Source organism: Diadema setosum, chromosome 1 (genome assembly GCF_964275005.1).
Source record: "Diadema setosum chromosome 1, eeDiaSeto1, whole genome shotgun sequence".
NCBI classification, from domain to species: Eukaryota; Metazoa; Echinodermata; class Echinoidea; order Diadematoida; family Diadematidae; genus Diadema; species Diadema setosum.
Window position 1 is genome coordinate 51,501,780 of NC_092685.1, and position 20,069 is coordinate 51,521,848.

A 20,069-nucleotide genomic window follows, 5' to 3' on the forward strand; every position below is an offset into this window, starting at 1 on the left:
CGTTCGACATTGAAAAGAGGTCCATGAGTTATACAGCTCACGAGTCATCACAGCCCATGAGTTCGGCACTGGGCAAATAAAACCCATGAGTTCGACTCGGTAAAAACAGCCCACGAGTTCGACAGATACAGCACGTGTGTCGGTCTCGTGGGCCCTGTTAGCTTAGTGTTGAACTCATGGGCTGTATGACTCGTGAGCTGTATAACTCATGGGCTGTATGACTTGTGAGCTCTATGACTCGTGGGCTGTATGACTCGTGGGTGTCGGTCTCGTGACGTCCACTCGAGCGCAAGCCACTTCTTTGTCTTTAGTCGCGGCGACTGATCAGTCACATCAGTCACGGCGAAGTCACCTAGAGTGAGATAGGCCCTTTATTACGAACATGGCTTATTATACGAAAGTATAGGTAGGCCTACTCCTTTTCGGTAATTCCACCTTCAGTTCGTTGAGCAATAAATAAAATCTATTTATCACTCAAAACATTTAACGTTTCTAGATATAGGTCTTGCTAAATTTTTGTTTTTCAACATCTTGCGGCATGCCGCGTCAAGTTATTCCTTTATAGGATCCCGTGTTAGGGAAAAATTATATTGCATTGAATCACACTTTCTTGTTCTAAAAGCACCAAATTATGACATTATTAGTGGTAGACCTAGTATATGTGACAAAGCTAGTGAGCCGATATGATGTCTGTCTCAAGTCACTTAAGAATGAAGGAATAAGTATAGATAAATGAAATCAAAACATCCTTTAAATTTCTAAACCGAAACAATCGTCCTAATATTTTCAGTCGTTGTTAAAGATTAAACTGACACAAAACGCACGTATCGCAAGAAGAATGTACGAAGCGACTGTCACGTATACAATCTCTTATTATTATCTTTCCTCTCATTCATTACATTGTGAATGTAATGGATAGGGAGCTTTTGCACGCTAATGATATCCGCTGTTACACAAGTAGCTTCTGAAGAGCTAGATACCATCAGAGTTGCTCTTGAATGTTAAAAGCGAAAGTTTGTACTAGGTGGTAACGATGATCAATCAATATTATATATTATCATCAGCATTCCTTCAGCGTGGGAGGTTCCTCGATTGGTTCATACCCCGACAAACCACATTATTTACATCCTACACTTCCCTTTGGTGCAACCCAGACATCCGCAGCTATGTAAATTTGTTAGATCTTCAAAGTACGCAGATGTAATAAATAGTGTCCTATCTACCATCATGTACAGTGACATGACTGTCACCCCTTCTGGTCATCACTATTGTTGTTGATATTGTTCGATCATTCTTCTTATCATAATATTTGCAATTACCTTTGTTGCTGTTATCGTTGCTAATACTGTTATGTGTTATACAAACGGTAGCTATCCCTTTCCGTTCTACTGGCAATATTCCACGAGGCTTTCCACGATAACACGATAACCCCAGTTCCGCGATTCGATTGGGCAAAAGTTGTGGTTACTTTAAGGAGGGAAGTGCTGTAGCCAATCAGAGGTTTGAAATAAAAGTAGGGCTTTGCCGTGTTTGCGGAATGGCAAGGTTGATACTGGACTCTTGCGGGCGAATTATTGGTCAGCTGTCAACTGGATGGAATGCAAAATGAATTGCAGATCTGTTCTGGAGCCTGCACGTAACTCTACTCATCTATTCGAGAGGCGGTTACTTGAGGGTAGATGTAAATATTGGGTCATGTGATCAATGTAAACATACGCTCCGCGGCCGAGGTTTCTCACAACTGTATGACATTTAGCCAGGCAGGCCTAGTTTATTCACGTGCGTTTCGTGGTACCTTGGTCCGCTTCTCATCACAGAGCAGCATTGTAGTGTACTATGGGCTCGCGAATGCATGGACACCCGTAGTGGTAGAGTACCGGTGATTTCTTCACGTACAAGTGACAGTACAGATGTACTTCTATCTACCATACAATCTGTTTGGGAATCTGTTCGCCGCAAGAAAATCATGACTCTCTAAGCAATTTAGAGAAACGCCGGGTACGCATTAACTACGTTTCCGTTTTGACTGTCACATCACATCGAATAACACCGACCGCATAAATAGGGGGATTCGCAGGAAACACAAAAAACACAGAGAGAAATTATTATGCGATGGACACACACAGCGGCAGTGTACGTGACGAACGTGATCGGAAGGAGCCCCTATCTCCAGTGTGCTCTTATGAACTCTGCACTGCCATGGACAATCTGAAATTGTGCTCTCGATGTCGAGATGCATGGTACTGTTCGAAGGAACATCAGATCATTCACTGGCAAACCCACAAAAGGACATGTCGAACTGCACCGGGAGAAACTTCATCAAAATCGAAATCAAGCAGTCATAATTTAAGAACGAGTGGGTCGAGCAGCGGATCACTGCACGGCGCTCGAGCACGGAAAGTACGTGCCAGCCCTGCTGCAGGCGACAGACATGATAGAGTTGGACTACAGCATATAAGCTCCTCCTCATCGTCAATTTCGTCTATGTCTTCATCCTCTTCAACCTCATCGGTCTCAAGGGGATTGCAGAGCCTAGGTCTTATGTCCACCAGCTCCCTTAGCAGTCTGTCTGATGTGAGTGACCTTCAATTTGACCAAGACCCTGACCAATCTACCGAATTATTTTCCCGCACGAAGTCATACACGTTGAAAGCTTTGGATGAGCATGGTGAGCATACGGACTCAGACGAAGGCAACAACGGGGACCCGTCCCGTCCGTTGAGTGCGTCTCCCGTTTCGTTCACTGTAGGCGCGCCCACAAACATTAGCGATTCACAAGTCGTCATGTCGCCTACACCATATTCCGTTGGCGTGTCGCCGCAGCTGAAATACAATCGTCAGATCTCAGGCGACGGCCAAGTCAGCAGCCAAAGAAATCCTAATTTACCACCTCTAATAAAATACATTGTCAATAGCATGAAAGAAAGGGGCATTTGTGTGGTGGACAAATTTCTGAATGAGAGCGTGGGGTCAGACATTTTGACGGAGGTGAAAAAGCTCCATGATGGAGGGAATATGACGGATGGACAACTTGTATACAGTAGAGACAGTACCTCCAGCCAAGATATCAGAGGAGACAAGATTACTTGGGTGGATGGTACGGAAGAAGGGTGCTCAGGAATCGGCGTCCTCATCTCAAAGATGGACTCCATTATCATGCAATGTCAGGGACTTCTTGGTAATCTTGTTATCAATGGGAGAACGAAGGTGAGATTTCTTGATGCACATGTCCTTTCTGTCATGATGCATCTATATCTCCTACTGAGTCCTATTGTTGAAATGAGATGCTACACAGTGAACATGTGATATACATGTATGCCAGCTTGTACATTTCTGGGGGGTGTTTCATAAAGCTGTTCTTAAAGTTAAGAACGACTGGTGATCAGTTCCTGTGCTGAATTATTGAAATTCTGATAAGTATAGCACATCAGAACGTGTTCCAGTCGTTCTTAAGTCGTTCATAACTTTAAGAACAGCTTTATATGAAACACCCCCCAGGTGTACTATCATTGACTATGACGATCATATCTCTCCAGAAAGCATCCAAAATGACATTTCCTGCATCATATCGCCGCCGGTCAGACGAACCGACGAATCCCTCAGGTTTGAATGACAATTCGAGAAAATCGCGTTTGAAGTTAACCCATTTTTGACTTATGGTTGCTACACTTTCATGTATATAATTTCCAATTATTGTTGTAGTACATCAGACTTCAATTCTTGCTCTAACTTGTGAAGTTTTTATCGAATTGTATTGTTAACAAATAAGCGGGAAATCGTCAAAGAGCTGCATGCATGTATTTTCGGTCTGCAAAGAACATTGTCATTTTCCATGTGTGTCCATATGTACATGTACATTGAGCGTTGTCATTGTCAAAGCATGTATTACATAGTACGCGCACTGTGCGTGCGGTCAATGAACTGTTGAATCTCAAAAATTACACGCAAGTCAATGCACACTGATTCGTCGGTTCGGTGACCGCGCGTACGCGCGTACTAGTACGCGCGGTCACCGAACCATCGAATCGCCTCCTTGTTTAACACACGCGTCTATGGGGAAAACAAATAATTTTCACAAATGGAATTACATACTTCTACAAAAGTGATAATTACGTAAAAACTACACCGAATTACACACTGAGAATTTTATAATATGTAGTATGGAATATCTACTATCGAAATGATTGAAAATCTCAAAATTGAAAATTTGACCCCAAATCGAGTGATTCGTCGGTTCGTGTGAACGGCGACGATATGTACATTTACAGCATGTAGGCCTTTACATTAACTTGTATACAATGTGTCTGTGTATAAACTACCTCTGCCAAGGGAGGAGGTTATGTTTTCGTTACTGTTGGTTTGTTGGTTAGTTTGTTTAATTGTTTGTTTGTCCGTATGCAAAATAACTCAAAAAAGTAGTTAACAGATTTTGATGAAACTTACAGGAAAGGTTGAGAATGACACAAGTAACAAATGATTAAATTTTGGTAGTGATCCGAGAATCTTTTTTTAATTTTATGAAGGATTTTTGATATTTTGACAGGTAGGGTCAATGAACTTGGGTGTTCAAGCTGCGTATTTTTGAGGTTTTCAAACGCGCACTAAAGTGCGTGCTCTAGTTTCTGCTAGGGCGAGGCGCGCACTGCGCAGCTGAATGATTATGACGTAACAAAGGCTTCTATATTGGAAAATCGGGCGATTTTTCAGCATGTATACCTATGGGTGGATATTACTGATCTCTTTTGAAGAGCCCAAAGAGCCTTTCCCCAGTGATGGAGAGGAGAAAAATCTCATAGGTGGAAAGTAGCTGCTTGGCGAAGGTCTGCGCTCTCAGAGTGCTTTTCTAGTTGTATCTGCTACGGTATTAAAGTACATCCCTCTTTAAGAGGGATGTATTTTGATAGTAGATACAAATATATAGTCTACACTACTGACAGCGAATTATTTTCCACATATTCACGAATGTTTGCGCATTTTTGCTCATTGCGCGCATATGCGCACATATTCGCGCATCGTAAATTTGCGAATATTCGCGAATGTGTGGAAAGAGGGTGCTATGTACTATATTTCACTTCGGATATCAAGCGCCAATTATTTCCAAATATTCCCGAATATTCGCGAATGTGAGATTCGCGAATATTCGGAAATATTCCCAAATGTTCGCATGGAAAATAATTCGCTGTCAGTACTGTACTAATAGTAGAATATAATCATACTGCATACGTATATAATCTTTTATATTAAAAATATATAAAAAGGACCATGCATAAATGTAGGGTGAACATGCGGATACCCATTGATTTACAGGCAATTGCAGAAATTACATTTTACAGATTCTCTACTTTGCCAGTTCCTCTACACATGTGATATACAAGTATGTGCATATGCCAGGTGTAAAGCACATAATATGTGCGTGCATGTTATGCTTTGTTTTTTCCTGAAATGTGTGACAAATGTGGCAGTTTTCACCATGGTATATTGCTGTTCATATGTTCTATTCTTCACCCAATCAGGAGGAGCTCTAGGCATGACAAGGAGAGAGAGCTGAGATTCCAACTGCTTCTTTTTTTCTTTTTTTTTTTGCCTAAAATACTCCAGGTTTCATGGAAAATACTGTGTTTCCAAAATTGTATTACTGTAGGGCCTACATGTCTATTGCAGGAAAAGTAAACATACTCTTTTTTTCCATAAAAACTATTCCTTTCAGCCTTCAGAATAATGCAGTCCTGTTCAAATACAAGGTTGGTTTCTGTACTGTAGGAGAAAAGAGACTAAAATAACTTTTAAACGATCTACTGGTGCAATGCAAATTTCTGCATTTTCCACAATTAAGGAGCATTATAGCAGAAGGCATACCCCATTATATGCCCTGATAATTCATCCAAGTGGCTGGTTGGTGCATTTTTGCAAAATGTTTGAGTAAGCACATACAAGTAGTGAGCAAATGTTGAAGTGGTATTTGTTACTTCTATGCAACTGTCAGTATTTACTGTGCTATAATTTCATTATTTATTACCAAATTTGGATTGTAATGACATCAAAGAAAAGATGAGACTCATGAGAATACCATTCTGTTACCCAAGGTAAAATATCAGCAAGTCAACCCCTGTATGGCCTATTTATATAATTTCCCACAATGCTCATTCTACTCCAAACCAACAATAACAACATCAACAAAACACAACAATGCAGGAACCAGCACATTTTGTGTTCATTGAATGGCATGCAGAAGGGGTCCATGGAGTCTGGATAAAATGAATTAAATGCCATTGTAATGAAATAAAAAAATCATTTAGATTGTAAAGAATATCATATTTCATTCTCTTACAGTACAGTACCATGTCAAGTTCAAATTAGCTTTAATGATAAAATAGCATAACATATCAAGTAGAATGGTTAACACTAAAAGCTAATTACACTGTAAATGTAAACATTGCATGGGACCACACTTTACATTGTGATGCTATGCATGAACTTGTCATCATAATCTTGCTTAATATAAAATTTAGACAGTAGCCACAATGATCCAACCATGTTAGGCTAAAACAGCAAAAATATGCCGCTGTCATTCACATACAGTAGATGCAAGCATTATTGATCTACAAGTGGTAATTGAAAGACCTGCATTGCATTTAAACACATTCCTGCAAAATTCTGGACTCTTTTAGTGAGTGAGGGTGAGCAGACATAATGTATGTGGCCTTTCACTGTGTTGCCATGGTGATTTTGCAGATATTAAAGCAACAAAATTTGTAGATACCCTTTTTTTTTGCATTAATGTGAATTGTGCTTATTGGGACATACATGTACTTGCAGCAGTTTCCTGGAGTAAACCCAAGAGTTCATATTGGCCATGTATCTATTGGTCACTTATTAATACGAATCTATGAGATGCAGACCACTTGAAGGGGATTTACCTTTTTCTTCTGAAGGAGTGAAGTGAAGTATTGTTTATAAACACCTTTCTGTGCCAGGGACTTTGGACAGTGTGTACAATGCTATAGGGAGATGTCAAGTGCCCAATGCAGAGATGCCAAGTTTCTCAATTGGCTGGGAGTGAGAAAGTGCGATCTAGCAATTTAACAACTGAAGGAGATGGGGGCGGGGGTAGAGCGGATCCCCCTTCCCCTTCCCCTCCCCTGAATGGAGCTTTTTCACTGTGGAATTAGAAATTGTGCAATTTGGTGCACTTGCATGATTCTCATCTATTCGTTATGAAAGATGGTCCAGCAAGATGTCATTTTGAGCATTTTTTAGCCAAAATTTTGGTCAAAGGTAAATGAGTCTACAGAATGTATGACTGACATGACTTAGTAGATGGCAGAATTGTTAGAAACCTCTTCAACTTTATCTACTTTAAAAGGAAAATATCCATTGAGATGTACAGCCATGTACAAATGTAGGTACCATAGTTGTACATTTTTGTATATTCTCTAGCCAACAAAATGAAGAAGGAAAATGCTTGTAAACTGTATACTAGTTCAGCATAATGTAAGTTGGCTTCTCATCCAGTGTTTATTATTGATCAAGTCTACCTGCCGCATCTTTAATTTTATTTTTCTTTCTGCGAGGTGTGAGAAAGTGATTGCTGGGTAGATGAGAGTGAGATGGGTTGCTAGGGAGTGAGATGGGTTGCTAGGGAGTGAGACTCCCATCTTCAGTGTGAGACTTGGTAGGTGGGCAAATGGTACTCATAGCACGCAAAGGGTTAATGCAAGTCATGGCTGCTGCTTACTCAGGACCTGCAAGTATGCTTAATTTGAGTAAAAAGCAGGAAAAAAGCATCACAGAAGATTTTTTGTATGTGTACAATAGCAACCTCATCTTAGATTTTCTCACTGGGTCTTGAACCAGTGACCTCTTGCACTGTGCATGTGGTCTACTAAACCACTAAATGTGTACACGTTGTAGATGCACGAAACGGGCAGCCACTGTCTTTAGTCACCCGACCACCCCACCCCTCCCCTTTTTCAGGAACAACCAATAACAATTGGTCTCAGCCCTCAGACTTTCATGAAACAGCTCAGGGAGATTGATGAGGAATTACAGAAGTATTCCTTTGTGTACTCAGACAGTTAAATGATAATAATAATAATAGTGATAATAAATGTAGTTATAATAATAATAATAATAATAATAATAACAATGATAACGATAAGAATGATACAAATTTATATTAATAATAATGATGATAATACTAGTAAATGATATTAGTAATAATGGTAATAATAACAATAATAATAATGATAGTGATAATAACAATAATAATAATATTGATTATGATAATAATGATAACAATAGTAATAGTAATGATAATGATATAAAAGGTTACGTTTAAAATAGTTCAATTCAATTTTAAAAATAGGTTCTCAAAGGGCTTTACATACACAAATGTCCCTACAAAGTAACAACTGAAGCAGAAGCCACATAACATAATGGTATACATCGTAGTTCTACGTAGTATACTGATGAAATTACTGAGAGTTGTAAGCTAAAGGAAATGAAAAAAAAAGATAAGTGTATAATAATAATTTTTTTAATCTTGAAAAGGTTTTTCCTTTTTTTTTTCCAAAACAGAGAGCTATATATTCCCTCTTTAGATACTGATGAAGTTAATCCGAGTAATAAGTCGCCTGTTTATTTTCAAAAGTGTATTGACAGGTTAACAATATCCGTATTACAGTTTTTGAATTCTTTTCAAGAATATCCAACACAATTTGTTCATGGATTTGCTACATATGTAGTGCAACAGTGAATTACATTGTCGTTCTTGCATTTCACATCCCGGTCAACGTTAATTGGTTTAAATGCCACCAAATGCTTATGGTTGAAATATGTCTATGCAGTGATTGTTGCATAGCGGAACTTGGCGTCTGTCTTGGCTAACACTCCTCCTCTTCATCTCTGTCAAATTCATAACATGCTTTATTCTTGGAGGAGTGACGTGGGAGGAGGTCATTAATTATAGTCACAACCATGAAATAGATATTCTCTGACTATGTAGTGCTTTAGATGTATGACATACGTGTATGATGTTTGTATGTAACCCTTCATCACTGAAGCCTAATGATGTCGCTAGGGGTGATGGAGATGCAGTCATCCATCCAGCAGTCCATCCCGTGTTATCCCAGATCCTGGGAGCACAAGTTAAAAGAGCTATCCTTTCATGGATTGTATTGATATTTGATCCAAGTGAACTACAATGTATAAGAATTGATGCACTGATTGGATTTGGGGTAATCCCAACATTTTGCCTGTTCGTTCAGTAATATGCATGCCCTTGCTTTATTTTCTTTTTTGTTCAAACATAATGCTGATTCCAAAACATCAAGTCATTATTAATTGTATCGTATCTAACAACCAAACTTACTGCATCTTCTCCTTTGCATGTCAGGTGTATCTCTTTTGTTAATTTAGAGTCGAGCAAAATACTACTCTCTAAAAAAGATCGAGTGAAAATGTTCACTCTAAAAAGAGTGAATATAAAAAAGAGTGAATTTTGAGTGAAATTGGAGTGAATTTTGAGTGAAAATGCTTATTTTCACTCATTTTGGAGTGACGTCAGGGATCACTCGAAGATTTTGGAGTGATCCCTGACGTCACTCCAAAATGAGTGAAAATGAACAATTTCACTCAAAATTCACTCCAATTTCACTCGAAATTCACTCTTTTTTGTATTCACTCTTTTAAGGGTGAATATTTTCACTCGATCTTTTTTAGAGAGTATGCATCACTAACAATTATTTGAATGACATCATTGAGATTGTATAGATACACTGATCCTTATTACTACAGTGTAGTACATTCCCAGCTTAGGGTTTATTATATACACATGTACCTCAAGAATATGAATAAATGTTACATACATTGCTCTCTTTTTTTTTCTCGTGCAAAAGGTATACCATATCTTGTTTTTAAATCACATACATTGTATACAATTACAATGTACATGTAAATGAGAAACATGCTTGTGGCATTATGCACTGTACAACCATGCACATAAAAACAGGCAGCGATATCCCAGTTGACAGCAGTTGCTCTAGTCTAACTGTCCAGGCTCAAAGCTTTCTATCGATATGTTTTTCTCCCTTTTGTATATCAAGTCATTTGTTTTTGTACTAAAACCTATATCGGAAACAGTACAAAGTTTACCAGATATGCTCCAAATTTTCTTTCATTCAAAATAAACTGGTTTAGCTGACTATTGGTGTGATTTTATGACTGCTTTTGAGTTTTTGATTTTAGGTCAAAATTTTATAGAGTGTTATGACAATATACTTGAAGAACAAGAAGTACTATCATGATATCAAGATTTGTAAGTACAAATTCAGAGATTTGGAATGTAGGTTGTTGGAATACATGTATTTAACTAAAATTGAATAAATCTTACTTCTTCTTTTAAAAATCAGTTTCCTGTATTTTTCTCAACGTTATGTTCAGTGACTTTATCAGGGAAGACATGGTGACAGGTCTCCTGTGCAATATTTGTTTCTCTGATGGAAATGACTACTTGTGTTGGCATAAATATATATATATATATATATATATATATATATATATATATATATATATATATATAAATGTATGCATACAATTTTGTATTGACATTAGCATGAATCACATCCTCTCATTCTGTGTATTAGAAAAAAAAAGTTAATTCCAGTGCTTTTTATTTCTGTTATCATTTTTGGTTTGTTTAACTAAAACATGCAACATAATGCTCTTTGATGTGGAACAATCAGTTGCAGGTTGCATTTTGTGCTATCTACAATGTATAAAACAGATAACTCCTTCAGAAGGGACTTAAGCCATTGATTATCTTGTTGTATGTCAACAATTTAATACAATCATCAAATTTCTTTCCAAGTAGCCATGTAATGTCACAAATCATAATACAAAGAAATTATTACACAAACGATACAAACAACAGCTACGTGTATGTGTAAAACTTGTAGGCCCCTAACTGAAAAAAAGAAGAAAAACAGTGTTATAATGTACACTTGATGGAAACGTCAGTATTACTTGTATTAGTTACAAAGTCTAATTTGGTTTTGGCAAGCCTCCAAGATCAGTCAAAAGTCATTCCTTGCAAATCTCATCCAGCAATTAACCAAAAGAGATGTGTTACCACGTCCTTTTCCTTCTTCCTTTGTGACAGTAGTTACTCATCTATTGGAGCAAAATATAAATGATAATGATAGTTCACAGTTTTCACTGTTGATTGCTGCCCAATGCAAATCCACTCTAAAAGACCCAAGGATATGGCCTAATGAAATGTTCTAACCCAAATATGGATGGTTTCTGTTTTAGTCATGTTTCATACCAAAGCTTTGCTTCTTTAGGCTTTATAGGATGAAGATTGGTTACAGTATCTAACAAAATTGTAAAAGCCATATATCATGATCATAATATATACATGTGTATATATGCAGAAGTTCTGATAACATCAGTATGGGTAGTAATACACTCACTTTGCACAGAAAATTATTGTTGTATTATGCAGTTTCTGATACTGCTTGTTAATGAAGTAAAAAATGTAGATGTATGTGATAAGTACATACCTTTATCAATGGAATAAAAACAATAACACAACTGAGAAATGAAGCCACACATCAATACTTCCTTTGTAATGATCACCTAATCAAATTAATGACAATGTATGAAGAGTCTCAACAAATATAATTTGGAAGAATGTACGTGCACCTATCTAGATTCTGTAACCTTCGTACATGAGACCCTTCAAAATGTGTTCGGAATTTGATGTGTACGCCATCGGCAGCACGTAAGCATGAAGTTCAGAGGGAAAAGTGTGCAAACAGTTGTGGTATGTTTACATTCTTAGTATCTGGCAGCTATTACAGAAAGAGTCTGTCATTGATCATTTACTGGTGAGGGAGGTAATCATTAAAGTTGAACTGACATTTATAGGAAGGGGGAAGAGTGCTGGTATGTTGTATGTGTGCTCTGGCTATAAATCTTAGGAGAGAAAAAATTTGTTACAGTTTAAATGATACAGAAATGTAGGCTGTTAATACTATAGTTGTTCTTCAGTTATGTTTTTTATAATTGCTTTGATTTATTTTGAAAACTGGGAAGAAAACTCTAAGTACACTGTATTAGGTGACATCTGAGCAGATGAGGATTTAGCCAGAAGTTTCAACCTTGACACAGAATACTGATCTAGGACAGAAATGTTCAGTATCTTTACAGCTGTATATCAGAGTACTGTTTTTACAATGTCCCAGAGATGAAATTCTGTTTTGCAGTAGATAAAATACAGACTATTCTGTTATCATTTACCAAATCTTGACCTGGCATTAGGATTGTTACCTTGATAATTCTAAGAGGAATTCCAAATTCATTTGATGAAAATTGGTTTTGAAATGGCTAAGATATGCAAAAGAAAGCGATCCAAATTAAAGGTGGGACCCACTTTTTATTAGGATTGCTGTGTATTTCTTTGTTTTTTATATCTTAGCCATTTCAAAACTGATTTTCATTGAATAAACCTTGAATTCCTCGTAGAATTGTATGCTTTTTAGCATTTCATAGATAAACAGTTTCTAGGTAGCTTGCAAAAAGTTAAAATCTGAATCCTCATCTCAACCAATACTATACCATCCCTTTAACCTGAAGTGCCCTTTAGTAGTCTGAAAGGAAAAAAAAAAGACATATGATTTTCCTGTCAATATTACTATACACTAGGCAAAGAATAAAGATCATATCAAAATAGCTCTTTCTTATTTAAAAATATTTCAATGTGATGGATCCCTTTAAGTAGTCGCAGTGGGAAGAGATTGTGTTACAGACACAAGTAAAAGTGTGATGTTATTTTTAGCTAACTCCTTTCCAAAACCTCAAAGTATGTGGTCAAGAAATGCATACAGCATTGAGTGATGAAAGCACACCAGGATCCTCAAATATCACACCAGTACATCAAACAATTCAAGGCAAAAAAAAAAAAAAAGCTTGAAGAGGGAATTGTTTGGCTTAAAGGAAAAGGATAATTCAACAAAGTTACGACGTGCAGGAAGTTCAGTGTACGATGACCCAATAATTCTGCACGTACCGTTTGTTGCTCTTCCAAAAATAGTAGTTGGATGCTAAGAACTGCAGTTCATGTTTCTATTTACCCATGTCCCACCTGGGCTGGTCCAGACTCGAAAGTTCTGGATCGTGTGTGATTTGAGCAGTTTTCACTTTTGACAAGAAACTTGTTCCATTATCATTTCTTCATAGTTTTGTGCTCGCTGCCTTTTTTTTTTTTTTTTTTTGTCATCTCAATCTGTCGGTCTGAGAGAAAGCCTTGTGGAAAGCGACAAATCCACTTGTGTTTGCTCATATCATGTTACATTCGGAAATTATCAATGGGCACACAATCATGCTCTCTCTCCCAATTGTATTTTTTTCCAAATTTTCCTTGATATCATATTCAGGTCCTTTAGTCTTGTTGTGCTACTACAAAAGTGATTTATAGATGAGGAGGTGGTATAGTTTTGAGAAGTACATATGGTTTCTGTAGGCCAGCCTTGAACCCAGACCAATGCCACCACCTATCATGCACATTTACCCCGACAAGCTATAAATCTACCATGTCACTCTGAATCACTCGGCATTTAGAATTAAGTGGATAAGCTGAGATTTAGGATCCTTCATTTTTCATCCTTGCCTTTTTGTGATCCCACAAATTTCAAGAGGTATTGGAGTAGTGATGATATCGGATGACTACCCCATCCCAATCCCTATCCATACACATCCATCTCTTGATAGTTCTCTGTCATATCCTTATTTTTGTTTTGATCTAGACTTCCACTTCCAGACTTTGTGTTTACAGTGCTAGTCATTATTTACACAGTGGCAGTAACCATGACCACATGAGGGCAGTGGTCTTTTCATTGATGGCAGCAGTCTTTTCGTTCTCTTCAGTTCAAAAATTGTAGTGCTCTCAGAATAGAATGTGGCATTAAGTCTGTTTGAAAGACCTTGTAATAAATAGAAACTCGCTTTCAAGCTTCAGTGAACCAGGTCAGTGCAGCTTGTTTTTGGCTGAGTCATGTTGGGGTCTGGAGGTAGACTATCTCACTCACTAGAGGGAGCCTGCTTGGCATGGGGTCAACGAACAGACTGCGAGTCCTACACTGCCTACTGCACGTAGGCATATGTTAATGAGATGCAAATGTGCTGGGAATATTTGGGGAAAGGGTGTTGGTGGTACACAAAGTGTGTGGGAACCCTCTGACACCGCTATCAAATCTCAAAACAAAGATCTGATTCATGAATGGTATCTGTAAGTGAAGTAACAACCATCTTTAATCTATTGCACAGCAGTTCATGGCCATTGGTAGGGCAAGAAAGGAATATGCCTCAATAAGATTAATCCTAATTGTTTTCATTTTTATGTAGAAGTTGTTTTGACAGTGAGTCAGACTGGTAGTATTCATATTTCATACTTTTGGTTGCCAAAATGTTTGCCGATTGTGTCCTAATTTTAAAGTTATTTAGAAATATCAGATTGCCAAGATTGTGATATCTTGAGATGTTTATGATATTTCTCTGATTGATCATTGTCATTCTTGAATTTCTTATAATTGATGTATTGTAGCTCTCCCAAAATCAGCAGTTGTGGTTTATTATGGTATTTCATATCAAATATCCTTTGCATTTAAAACATTTTATGTGTTGCTGAGTAATCTTATAATGCTTTATATGACATTTTTTTAGTATGAGATTTCAGATGAATAGCAGTATAAACTGAGTGTACATTATTGTATTCATTTGATTATTTTGATTACTAATCTATTGTGTATTTATACCTTTGTACAATGTAAAGAGGAGGGTTTCTCTTGCTCAAAATTTTTGTATTGATAATTTTTTTTGGGTATTTAACTAAGGTATCTCAATCAATAGTTTCCTTCAAAAATTGTTTGCTCATTAGTGAATCTAAAGGCTGATATTGTCAAATAAAGTTGAAAGAATAAATTGTTAGTGTACACAGGATGAAATTCATTGGGAAAGCAAAGCTAGAAACAAAACTTCATTTCTTTATCATATTTCCATGAAATTATTTTTCAGTGAAATGCATGTATATTGTAAATAAGGATTAGATTGTATTTCAATTAAATATGGAAGTATTGGTACATATATCTTTATATAATATATTTTACTGTTTTTATATATATATATATTTTTTTTTTTTTTTGGTGAACATGTTTTAATTCTACCTTCTATTACTTAATGGCAAGCATATTTACTTCAAAAGAGTGATATTTGCAAATTGATGTCACAGTGGTGGTGCTGTGGTATAGAGGATAAGACTCCAGACTCCTACTCGGAGGATGCGAGTTCGATTCCCGCCCAGTGCTTACATCTTTGGATAAGATGCTGTTACCCACCATATCCCTCTCAACCCAGGTGTATAGATGGGTAGCTGGCAATGCTAGGGTATTAATTATGGCAGGGCCCACTGGGAGAACAGTGGTAACACTGAAGAGGCTACCCTGGATAAAGAAGACATTATCATTAGTACTGATATTACTCTATTGTCATTTTATCTCCATATAGTTTTAATTTGTGTTCTGTTGACAAATGAAGATTTATTTTGAAATAATTCAATCTAAAAATAGTTTCAAGAAGACAGGAAATTAAATTAGCGCAGTGCACAAGATATTTACAGTAGCTCAATGCACAAGGTATTCAGCTCAAGAAGAGATAGCATTCTTTGTGCCATCGGTCAGCATGTGTTTGGCATTCGTATCACTGTATGGTTGGTGTTCTTATCCCTATGTATTTGTACTAATTTGCTGAGATTCACTTCCAGTTTCTTTTCTCTGCTTTCAGGCAATGGTCGCGTGTTACCCTGGCAATGGCACACAGTATGTGAAGCACATCGACAACCCCAATGCAGACGGTCGCTGTATCACATGTATTTACTACCTCAACAAAGGCTGGGATACCCAGGTGAAAACAACTCGAGTCTAGATTTCCTAAAATAGCTCTTTCTTGGTTTACTAATACTAATAGAAAAATCCGGATATTTGATAGCTGCTTGTGCGGGTCCTTGAAGGCAGGAGTTTCACAACCAGTAACATTCTTAGAATTTACATTTACTTTGTTGTCTTTGGTAAAGTTTATAAGATTTAATGACTGAGGGTCTTTTCTCAAGGAGAATGTATAGCGATATCTGGCAATGATACTATAGCAATTGAATTAGACCTATCATGTTTTGTTATGTTTTGTTCTTGTGTTGGTAGGTCTGAAGAGGAAATATGAATTTTCTTCATAATTGATCAATCCCAGGATGCTAGAGTAGGCCCTGGGCACAATGTCACATTGCCAAAGTGTTGGGGGGGGGGGGGGGGTGGGTTGTGGGTGTGTGGTGTGTTTGTTAAATTTTCCTGTTGTGGTATAAGATATGATTCACTGTGTGGGGTTAGTAAGAATGTTGGTACAGAGTCACCTTGGCTTTTCCTGCTTTCTGAATGTCTGAAAAAAAAAATGCAGCAGATCACTATGCACAAATAAAAACATTCTCTCAAATACTGCCGTTCTTTTGGTTGCCACATGCACCATGACTTACGTTGCGTATGAATGTGTGTTTATAGTTGGATGTGCATGGCCAAGAAAAAGACCATTTTTCCAATTGTACAAAACTACTAGTTGAATTAAATTCAAGTTGTGGATTGGATTTCACTTTTGGTATTGATTCATGTAACTGTACCAAATGCTATAGCGTGCAGATAGAAGCATCCTTTTCAAAACTCAACACAAAAGATGTTCGTAGATCATCTCCATAGCTGTGAGGGTGAGCAAAAGAAGCAGGATTAGTGGAATAGTTCTTTGACTTCAGAGCTCCGGGGTTTACCTGGCGATAAACCAAGAAATAACTTATTCCCTTTCCCTACCCCCTTCTCTTCTTTTCTTCCCTCTTTTGTTCACCACGCACTATGATCATTGTGTGTATAGTGTACATGCATTTATGTTAAATGATGTTGTACAAAAGTACCAAAGCAGTATTATTGTTCGTCAAAAAGCCTTTGAATGATGATAGTGCTAGCATTAGTGACACAGTTTTTGAATGTGGCTTTCTATTGAGTTAGGTCTGTGAAGCACAGGGCAAATAATTACACTCCGGGTTGTGAATGGGATCAAAGCAGTTATCTGTGGAGGGGGAGATATTGTCGTGTCCCTGGCCTACGTGCAAAACCTCGGCCATGCAATATTTGTTTTCTGTCGCCCTTTCTTTCCACTTATGTTAAATGAATTGTTTACATGCAGTTTGATTGTATTGGCTTCATATCATTGCAGGATGTATCTGGTACAGTGTTATATTCTCAAATAAGTAGTCAAATACACTCTGAGAATTTTTTTCAAGTATGACAAAAGGGTTCCCAACCAATTGAATGCAGACATTTTAATTGTTTCTGTGTTGCCAACCTGCTGGTTGGATTTTCTTGTTATTTTGCATCAAACTGATATTTCCACTTAAAAAGTGCCATAAGCTATGGTCTAATGATGTATGATTTTTCTCTTAAAGCAGAATACGACTAAAGGAAACGCATATTTTGTTGGATTATTCCCCCATTTCAAGCTTAGAGCATGATAAACACAGCGGCCTTTAATTCATCCACTTAGAAAATTGCGTTTTGGAGAACGGCTGCTTAGAAAAATTGTATCCTGAATCATGTTGAATAGGAAAATCCGTGGTTATTTTGGGGGCGTGTCCATGACGTCATGGGGTGAAGGGCAAACCCGGAAGTATCACACGACAGCCTGAGCTTACCTATGTATGCTCCCGATGAGAGCGAGATGTCGAGGCTCGTACCCCGAAATCCCAAGACATTTTTTATCAGAATATCACCAAAGAAATGAAATAAAATTGTTTTCTACTTCAAGTCTCCTGTTAAATCATACCTTTCATCGTTTAAATAAAGTCTGTTACGTGTTATTTAGGCCATGAATACAGAAGTTGTCAGGCCTAGTGCCTGTAGTGGGTGCTTCGTAGTCGACCAGTCACATGCATGCGCCCATCACCGGCCGCGTATGTCGCAGTGCAGTAGCCTTTGTGTATCAAAAAGCGGAGAAGCCTGTGGGCTTCGTACCTCTTTGGTACGTACATGTACTATCAGCTCCTTAGTACAAAATAATACTACAGCTGTGTATGCCATAATAGCGAGTCTTTTTTTTTTTTCACAAATCGGGACTTGCCAATAATTTCGCGAGTGCTTAAATTCGTGGTTGTGGAGTACACTACGGAAGGGGGAAATATATACGGAAAGAGAGTTAATGTTTTCTCGTGTTTTTAAATTCGCAAAAAGCACCAGGTTCGCGAAATTGGCGAAATAAAACACCTCGCAAAACAATACTAATACTAGATACTACGCAATGCGCGGGCATCGGCTTAGTCGAAGTCTTGACTAGGCCGGCCGGGCTATCTGGTGATAAAATAAACGATACAGAACACTGCGGTTTTCAACGATAGTGATAAAACTTTGATGAACTCGGTGAAGTAATGAATGGATCGTGCAGTGAATTTGTGAGGGTTCCTAGCTAGATAGAATGCTGATGAGCTGTGACCGGGAGTACGGAGTGAGTGAGATGTGATAAGATATGATCATTTCTAATATGTAGCAGGACCAGACACTGCGCTATCATGTGGGCTGTGTATAGTAAGAATTAGATACTAAGGTAGGCCTACTAAGTACTAGTATATCATGATCTACAGTCACAGAGCGTTGTTACGGGCCGAAATCGCCAAAAATGCTACACAAAAATGTAGAAACGCTAAGAAATTCACCTTAATTCACCTCCGATTTAGAAGATGTCGATATATCACAAGACTTTATCGCGAAAATTGTTCGAAATGCTCATGTTAGACCTTCTAGTTCTACTGCACAGTACAATACCAAATTTGTGCCTCCCTTTGCCGATTTTCTCTTTAGTTTGCTCAGTAGAATTAATGGGTAAAGTTGCTGTGGTATATCGAGAAAGACGTCGATTATTCCGTGACGAAAATCGTCCTGAATTATAATGTGACGTTTACATAGCGCTACAGTAAAAACATAACTTTTCGTAGAAGGGTTGATTTGCAGTCTATTATTCCAATAATCAGAGTGAATGATTAGATCTATTTTTTTTTTCGTGCACCCCTGGTAGCTGAATAGAAACTCTAGGTATAGGCACCTATATTTCTTGAAACGACCGCCCGTTTTCCCAGTGAATGGGCAAATAGACCGGTGTTAACAATAATTACGTGTATTTACTACCTTAATGAGGATATTCTTCAATTCTTTTTTCTCCCCGTTTCCTCAAGTTATTTACATGTATCCCCCTATTTTTTTCTTGATTTATATTCTGTGCGAATGTTCCAGCGTATTGCGCCCTGGCCCGGCCCACGCGTATTTTTGATCTTATACGCGTGAAAGCCATTGAGGGAGGAGAATGGTCGTCTTCGATGAGTAGGGCCTATTAATAGTAACAAAGGTCAGTGTAAGATCTTTGACAGTGTCTAAGTCTACTGTAGTAGACTGACTATTAAAGATCGTACACCGACCTTTGTTACTATAGACAATTCCGGAATCCACTCTTCTTAACTTTATATACGGCCGAGCTGCAAAGTTGAAATTGCATGAAGGCCATATCAAGGGCCTAGGCTACATTATACACAGCCCAGTCGCTGCACAGCTGCGTCTGGTCGGGTTAGCTAGGCCTACAACTAGTTAGGCCCTACGTAAGGATATAAATTAATGATAGAAAGACCTAGGCCTACTGTACTGAGATGACACTGAGACCTGAGTCAAGAGCGATATTACGAAGTTAATAATGTGTCTCACATTTACATCAAAGCTCATCACACAGCCGAAATTTTGACATGGACTTCTATTTCCTAAACGTAGCTAAATTACGGTAGGCCCTAGGCCCAAGTTAGTACAGGCTCTACAGCGACCAGCCCGATTTAATATTGTTAGGCCTAGATCTACTGCTGCTCTGAAGTACGAGTTCAAGTCAGCACTAAGCTCGGTTCATTTTCAGTTCAGAATGAAAACAACTCTCACCAATCTAAATTTTGAAGT

General features: G+C 37.8%; 1 protein-coding gene across 1 annotated transcript in view; it reads left to right on the top strand.

Annotated features, from left to right (window-relative positions):
* Nucleotides 1–2,022: 2,022 nt before the first annotated feature.
* Nucleotides 2,023–20,069, top strand: part of LOC140232037 (uncharacterized) — a 47,574-nt gene continuing 29,527 nt past the window's right edge. The window contains exons 1-2 of the mRNA XM_072312191.1: nt 2,023–3,207; nt 15,838–15,957. Of these exons, the coding sequence (XP_072168292.1) occupies nt 2,113–3,207; nt 15,838–15,957 (1,215 nt within the window). The 5' untranslated portion in view covers nt 2,023–2,112. The remainder of the gene's footprint in view (nt 3,208–15,837; nt 15,958–20,069) is intronic.